Consider the following 7,759-nt stretch of genomic DNA (forward strand, 5'->3'; position numbering starts at 1 on the left):
GGAGGAGGAAATGGCAACCCACTCCAGTATTCTTGCCTGGAGAATCCCAGGGACGGGGAAGCCTGGTGGGCTGCTGTCTATGGGGTCACAGAGTTGGACACGACTGAAGCGACTTAGCAGCAGCAGCAACCTACGTTAAGAGGGCTCCACCCTCATGACTAATTGCCTCCAAAGGCCCCACCTTCTAATACCATCACCCTGACAATTGCTATTTCAATGCATGATTCGTGGGGAGACATAAACATTTAGACCATAGCCTGGGCATATTCAAATTATAACTTGAGGAGGGTTTATAAAGGGGGCTTCCCAGGTATCCCTAGTGGTAAAAGAACCCGCCTGCCAATGCAGGAGCATGTGAGACAAGGGTTCTATCCCTGGGTCGGAAAGATCCCCTGGAGGAGGGCATGGCAAACCACTCCAGTATTCTTGCCTGGAGAATCTCGTGGACAGAGGAGCCTGGTGGGCTACAGTCCATGGGGTCACAGAGTTGGACACGACTGAGCAACTAAGCATGTGCATTTGTATTTATAAATGGCCTCTTGACAAAGGTGTAGGGGGCTGTTGAGAAGCGGAAGGGACAGTGTGATAACTCAGGATTGGTAGTGGTGGAGCAGTCACCGTCCCTAGGTCTGAAGGGATGAAGGGAGGGAGCAATGTCTGGAACACAGAAAGAGACATGCAGAGACATTGAAGAGGAGTGGTGACACAGGGACAGCGAGCCCAAGGCCACCTCATTTGTCTCTGAGATCTCCCTCCTGCCCTCCCATCTCCTGCCCACTGACAGGCTCAGATCAGCCAGCCTCCGGGCCAGAGCAGGATGGAGCAGGGTGAAGATGAGAAGTGGAGGGCGGTGGAAGACATCAGGCACAGCAAGGAATTTCCTGAACAAGCGAGGGGCCCCAAGTGTGACAAAGTGTCAGTGGAATGTCAATGAAAGTGTTGCATTGGAGCTGAGGGCTCCTTGGCTGCCCCTCAACAGCATCAGCCATTCTTTTTCCTTGGTAACACCACCCCTTTTCCTGTGGGTCCTCCTGTCCGAGTCCTGCTGGTCTCTGCAGAGCTGTTCTCCAAGTGGAGTGCCCACGACTCACAGAGCCCCGGCTCAGCCACTGACCTCTGCAGCCCTGGCCCAGTCGCTTCTTCTGAGCCTCTGTTTCCTTAAATGCAAAACCAGGAGGGTTAATCAGATGACCTCCCAGGATTGCTTCTATAGCACTGACCTTCTGGGAAGGCTCATGACCCCCTTCCAAACAGTCCTGGGAAGGGAGTAAAACACAGATCATCCTTTTGGGGAAACCAAGGCTCAGGGGAACTTTCTGGAGGTCCCTGACCATGTGGGGCCTAGACCAAGACTTCCAGTCTCTGGACAGAGCTGTTTCTGGAGCCAGGCCTGCCCTGGCCCCACTCTCCTCAAGGGTATGGCCCATAGCCATGTTATTTTCAACAACCTCAGCAGCCAGAGTGAAGCTGCATGATTTCTCTTGTGCTCTTGTGTGTGTGTGTGTGTGTGTGTGGTTGTGAAGGGAAAGGTGTAAGAACAGCAGTTTCAACCAGGCTTCTAGAGCTTGCCAATTCCCCTGCCCCACTTGGGGACTCAGGGTCAGTGTAATGTCACTGCTGGGCTTTTGAGCCTATGGGTCCACAGACCTCAAAGGGCTTAATTTGTAGGGAGTTTCAAAGAGATCCAGGAGGCCTATGCCAGCAACTCTGAGCCCCACCAACAGCGGCCCTGCACAGCCAAATCCTACCAGGTCTAGGAGGCTGCCCACCGCACGGGCCTGTGTTCTGGGGCCTGTGTTCCAGGCACATGAAACTAAGACCAGGTCGTGTTACATCACAGCCTGAGGCTCTGAAGGGTCCTTCATGCCAAGGCCAGGAGCCCTTGAAACCACTGCCTCTCCCCTAGAATTGTAGGATGCAGAGAGCTGTTAAGTCAGCCAGGTTCTGAAATTAGAATTTTCAAATGATTGCTCTGGAACAATCATGACCTGCGTACATGTCCTCTGGCTTGTACTGCGCTTGCCTATGTTGGTTTATTTTTACAAAGTGAAGTGAATTGCCAACAGTTAGGAGTCAAGCTCGGAGAAGGCAATGGCACCCCACTCCAGTACTCTTGCCTGGAAAATCCCATGCACGGAAGAGCCTGGTGGGCTGCAGTCCATGGGGTCGCCAAGAGTCGGACACGACTGAGCGACTTCACTTTCACACATTGGAGAAGGAAATGGCAACCCACTCCAGTGTTCCTACCTGGAGAATCCCAGGGATGGCAGAGCCTAATGGGCTGCTCTCTATGGGGTTGCACAGAGTCGGACACGACTGAAGCAACTTAGCAGCAGCAGCAGCAGGAGTCAAGCTGGGATTTCTAGTTACTTTAAGGAATTAGGAAAAGCTCCGGGCTCATGTTCCTGCCTGGGAACCTTTGGTTGTCGCAGAGATGCCCCTCCCCTGCCCCGACCCTGGATAAGACATGCCCTTGAGCTCATCCCAGACTTCACCATTCCCTCTTATCTCCCCACTCAGAGCTGAACATCCACTCGTGTTTATTCCTGTTTATGCTGCTCTTTCTCGAATCAGAGAGTTATGAGGAGACTGAGATATTTTGAGTCCTCCCCATTTTCAACAGAATTGGGAAAACAGTTAATTTATATTACTTGCCTGCCCCTGGGGTCAACCACCTGTTCTGTTGGGTCGGGTTGCTAAGGTCGGAGTCCATCTCCGAGGCTATGGCTGGGCTCTGTCGTCTCCTCTGCTACCACCACCACCACCATCATGGTCACTATCACATCACATTTATTGGTCAGACTGTGTACACAATGAGACAAGTCAAGACAGTCCTGGATTTTGGCTGAGAGGCAAAGCTTGGTGGGCCAAGAAAACAGAGTAACTAGAGCAGCTGGGGCCAAAGAGGTTAGGTCTAATATGATGAAGAATTCACCACGCTAGAAGCGGGGCTGCGAGGGAATGGTGTAAGTGACACCAGGCAGCCTGGCGGGCACAGCCTCCAGGCTTTCCGCCCTGTCCCTGACCTGTAGGGCAGTGAAGCACTGGCTGCAGGGCCTGACCCAGCTCCACCTCCGTTCCTGGGCTCGAGAATATTGAAGAGCTAAGGCAGTTTGGACAGGGCTGAGGGCTGGCCTGTAAATCCAGCCACCTCATTGGAAGAAAAAAAGAAGTCTCAGTTTTCTGTCTGTCTAATGGAGATATGGAGATATAGGCCCTCTGGGTTCCTGCACGGGACCTTTCCAGCTTGGCACAGAGGTCCTCTCAGGACCCACTTCTCTCACCACACTGGCCCACTCCGGTTTTCTGGAGGATCCCCCAGAAGCCCTTGGGGGGCATACTGCAGGCACCTCTCCCCCGTCAGGTGAGGCAAGCATTTGACCTGGTAGGAGAATTTCAGGAGACCGTGGTCCATGGGGCACGACACCTCATGTGAGCCAGACTTTGGGGTGCGGTCACAAGTGCCAAGAAGGTCATCGTCCCAGCCAAAGTCTGCATCCCAGACCTGCACCCTCAGGGGGCCCCCGGTGGCCAGGAGCACATCCCCGAAGTCCAGCCGCGTCATCCACCTGGGGTTGTTATCGTTCCATACTGTGGCGGTCCTCTGCTCCTGGCCGGCGAAGAAGACCTTCAGATAGGCGTCCGTGGCAGTGATCCAGTCTCCCCACAGACCTGATGCCTTGAAGTTCATGACCTCCAGGTGGGCCAGTCCCTTCTGCCGGGGACAGCAGTCCTGGGTGGTGGCTGCTGAACCAGGACACATGCACTGGCATGGGTTCTTCGGGTTCTTGTGTTGCCCCGGGGGGCACGGGCGGTTGCAGTCCCTCCAGCGTGCCCTGTCAGTCACGTACTTGCTCACGGCCTGCCTGAGGGCCTCCCGCCGCGGGTCCTGGCTCTCCACAAGCATGTGCAGAGGCTCCAGCGTGTAGTCCACCAGGCCAGGGCTGTCCTGCAGTGAGGCCACCCAGGCTGAGAACTGCTCGGGCCCAGCCTGGCTCCCGAAGAGCAGGTCATGCATGGTTGAGTGGTGGCCACCATCGACATTGGAATGGCGCTCCCGGTAGGCCTGGTGGAAGGAGGTCCCCACCTTGTGGTTCTTCTTCTTCTCCTCACATGCCTTGAACGATGGCGAGGCACTGGCCCTGTCGCTTATGCTGACCTCAGCCTCGACAGCCAGGCAGTCCTCGACCTCGCTGGCTGTGAGCCCCTCCAGGGCCAGCTCGCAGGTGCGCAGGGCGGTGAGGGCCGAGATGCGGCCGCCCAGCTCCATGGACCGGATGAAGTGGGTTCCGTAGCTGGAGATGAGCCTGTGGTAGTCGGGCTTGGTGGAGGTGTTGAAGTGGGGGGGCAGTGTCTTGAGGGCCCTCTTGAACTCAGGGTGTACTGGGGGAGTGTGCACCAGGTGAAAACTGAGAGGTGAGAAAAATGCAGGTGAGCCCAGTGGCGGGCCCCTTTCAGTAACCCCCTTGAGATTGCCCAAGGTCGTATTAAATGTCAGAGCTAGGGCTTGAACCCAGGTGACGTGGCTGCAAAGCCCAAGCTCTGAATCACCCATCCAGCAGGAAAACCCACTCTGCCCATTGCCCCTTGGTAACCTAGATAGTTTGTATAGGTTTTTCTTACTCAAAAAAGTTTGTTTTTTCTCTCAATTTTCTAATTTTAAAAGCAATGATACCCTACTGTTGGTAACCTTCTGGCTTTGGAGCCTAATCCTGTGGGCTTTGTCTGTCTGTCTCTTGGGCTGGGTCCTGTGTGCTCAGGCTCCTGACAGCTCTGGCCATGCAGTCAGGAGGTGCCCTGTCTCACTGTGTGGGAAACATGGCCTTCCGTGAGAGAAATCAGGGTCGGTGACTCTAGGTCCCATGGAGACATGCATTTCTCAGGGTGACAAAGTCCCTGAGGACTTGGGGTGTGTCTACTTTTGTTCAACCTGTAGTCATAATTCCCAGCACAGAGCCTGAGAAGGCAGAAATGAAGAGTGCTTGAGTGGATGAAACAGGCCCAGGGAAGAGGGACTGAGCTGGGTCTCCTGCCCACTGGAAGCTGGCAATGCCCAAGAAAGAGGGGGTTGGGCATCTCCTCCTGGTGGAAGCAGCCTCCGGTCCCCACCTTACCCTTCCAGGACTCCCAGATCACCCTGAGTTTCCCGTTTCTTTTCTCAAGTCCCCTCCACCCCCAGTGCTCACCTGTAAAAGCGACACTCCACTAAGTCCATGCTGAAGCGGTAGTTGTCCTGGTGAGTCTTCTGGGCGGCGAAGTTGGCATCCTGGGAGTGGGAGCCCGCCACTGTCACACGGACATTAGCATTTGGCTTGGGAGACACGTCCAGCCCCACCTGCCAGTCGTTGCGGATCCTGTTGGCCGCCTCCCCAGCCACATCCTCGGTGGAGCGGCCCTCTAGCTTGACCACCCTGCGCTTGCAGCCCGCTCCGTGGGCACGCCAGTCGGTGATTGCCAGGGGCAGGCGCTGGAGGACATCCTTCTGCAGGGCATTGCGGCAGAGGGTGCAAGTGCCGTCGGGCCGCAGGAAACGCTGTGTGTCCACTGGGAACGAGCCTGAGCGCTGGAGGCTGGTCACATCCACGCCCTCCCCTGCCAGCCAGGAGCCCGGCACAAACTTGAGGGCGCGCTGGCACTCAGAGCGCGCGGCTGTGTAGCAGGGGGCAGGGGCAGGTGTGGGCAGAAGCAGGAGGATGCCAAGGAGGAGCACTCGGGCAGCCATGGAGCTGTGGAGACAGGGGGCATTTGGTCTCCCAGAAGCTGTGGGCAGGGGTGTGGAGGGTGGCCAACCCTTCCTCCAACTGTAGGTTATCAGGACATATGCAGTGGAGAGGGATGGAGATGCATCTCTCAAGTCACTGGACGTCAGAGCTGGTATGGCCTTTACAAATCTGGTCCACCCCCTGCATTGTATGGCTGGACCCAGACAGGGGAAGGGACTTGCCCAAGGTCACACAGCCAGGCGGAGACCTTACTAGGATTTCGAATAGGAATCCAGATGGATGGTTTTGTCCCCAGGACCACAGCTACTGTTGGTGGAGAGGGGTTCTGCATGCAGAGGAGGGGGCAGAGAGTAGTTGGACAAGATTTGAGGAGGAATTTGGGAACTCTAGGGTAGCCTGGATTCTGGAGAGGGATCATTTTGGATTCAAGAACAAGCCATGCTTTCTTTACCCACTCCACCTCTCACTCCACCCCCTCCCCCTTTAAGCTCTTAGCAGTACTGGGGAAGAAATGAGGTTGCGCATCACCATCTTCCTCCCCATTGTGCCTTAGGGGCCTCTCTCTGAGCTCATGGAAGAACATCAGCCTGAATTCTAGGATAAAAGCTGCCTGAGCACCTGTGTCCCTAGATCCAGTGTGGGGAGGAGCCATTCGGCTTGCTCTCCTCCTGATGCTCATCTCCTCTTTGGCCTTCCCTGCCCGGCTCTGCGGAATTCTGCTCATATCTGTGAGCTGCCTGTCACTAAACACTAGCTAAAAGGTTCTTCCTCAATTGGAGGTGGCTCAGGAGCCTCACTGGGGCTGCTTATGAACTGGAATCTCCACTCTATCCCTGTCCAAACAGCTCCTCAGAGACCGCTCCCCTCTCGCACCTACCAGTGACAGCAGCTTGTTGGAGGCCCAGGGGATCATGGAGGGCAGGAACCTACCCTGCATTCTAGCTTGGAGCCTCCTATGCCTTCCCCAAAGGAGTGGCAAAATTCCAGGCAACACAGCAGGCCCCAGGGAGGTAAACAGGAGAAGGGAAGTCTTTGGAATGCCCTCAGATCATCTCACTTAGGGAGCCAGCATGGTTCATAACTTTAAAAAACTGACTCTGGGGACCTTCCCGGTGGTTTGGCAGATAAAGCTCTGTGCTTCCACTGCAGGGGGTGCAAGTTCGATCCCTGGTCGGGGAGCTAAAATCCCACATGTTGCATGATGTGGCCAAAAAATTATTACTCATTTCCACCCTGACCCCCATCATATTATCTCCCAGGGAGCCTATTTCTGGACTCTTTTTAGTTTTAATTTGAAGGGGCCTTAAAGACGATGTACTCTAACCTCTTCATTTTGTATAACAGAAAACTGAAGCCCTGGGAGGGCGTGAAGCAGCCCAGAGAGTCAGTAGTAGAGCACAGTCTAGACACTGGCCTCTTGTCTTAAGGGACGCAGCACTTCCTGCTCCATCAGGCTCTTCCCCAGACAGGCTTTTATGCCCCTCTGTCCCCACCCAGGGGCTCCCAGCCTCCCTGGCTCCCTGCTTCCTCCCTACCTGGAGTCCATGCTGAGATGCTCCTATGCAGACACCTCTCCCCACGGACAGCTCCTGAAATGGTGGCGCAGCCCCCCACACAGGCTCACCACACAGCTCATCACCCAGGCCACAGCTCACATCACGTCTGCTTCCTGCCCCGCCCCCACCAGCTCTAGTCACGGGTCCCTTGTGCTCTCACCCCCCCACCTCCCGCCACCGCCCACCGGCACCCACCCTGTCCTCACCTCCCCATCCGGCTTGCTCACAGCCCTCAGGAAACAAGCGGTGAGGGCCAGAGGCTCATCTGCCATGCAGCGCTGCCTGGGGCATGGGAACCCGGGGCAAACAGGTGAGGTTCCGCGGGTGGAGCAAGAACACAGGGGTCTGAGAGCTTTGAGATTCAACTCTGGAGTTGATGACAGGCCAGCAGGAACAGTTTCCCTGCTTCTCCCCGCAGCATCGCATGTGTGAGCTGTAAGAGGCAGTATAGAGTAGGAGCTTGGGAACCAGGCTGCCTGT

The 7,759-nt window shown here is 55.7% G+C and overlaps 1 protein-coding gene across 1 annotated transcript; it reads right to left on the reverse strand.

Moving 5' to 3' along the window:
• Positions 1-2,778: 2,778 nt before the first annotated feature.
• PRF1 (perforin 1 (pore forming protein)) lies at positions 2,779-7,393 on the reverse strand. Its single transcript, XM_010852231.1, has 3 exons — positions 7,259-7,393; positions 5,187-5,726; positions 2,779-4,409 (listed from the first exon to the last, which is right to left on the reverse strand). Exons 1-3 carry the CDS (start codon positions 7,267-7,269, stop codon positions 3,281-3,283), a joined length of 1,680 nt encoding a protein of 559 aa, XP_010850533.1. The 5' UTR covers positions 7,270-7,393; the 3' UTR covers positions 2,779-3,280.
• Between the last annotated feature and the right edge of the window lie 366 nt (positions 7,394-7,759).

This window comes from Bison bison, unplaced genomic scaffold (genome assembly GCF_000754665.1).
Source record: "Bison bison bison isolate TAMUID 2011002044 unplaced genomic scaffold, Bison_UMD1.0 scf7180017864309, whole genome shotgun sequence".
In the NCBI taxonomy this organism is placed as follows: Eukaryota; Metazoa; Chordata; class Mammalia; order Artiodactyla; family Bovidae; genus Bison; species Bison bison.

Bases quoted from the DNA above. Each gene is read 5' to 3' on its own strand.
- PRF1 (XM_010852231.1), bottom strand. The intron at 4,410-5,186 runs GTGAGCACTGGG...CTCACCTCTCAG, and splicing joins GTGGAGTGTCGCTTTTACAG to TTTTCACCTGGTGCACACTC.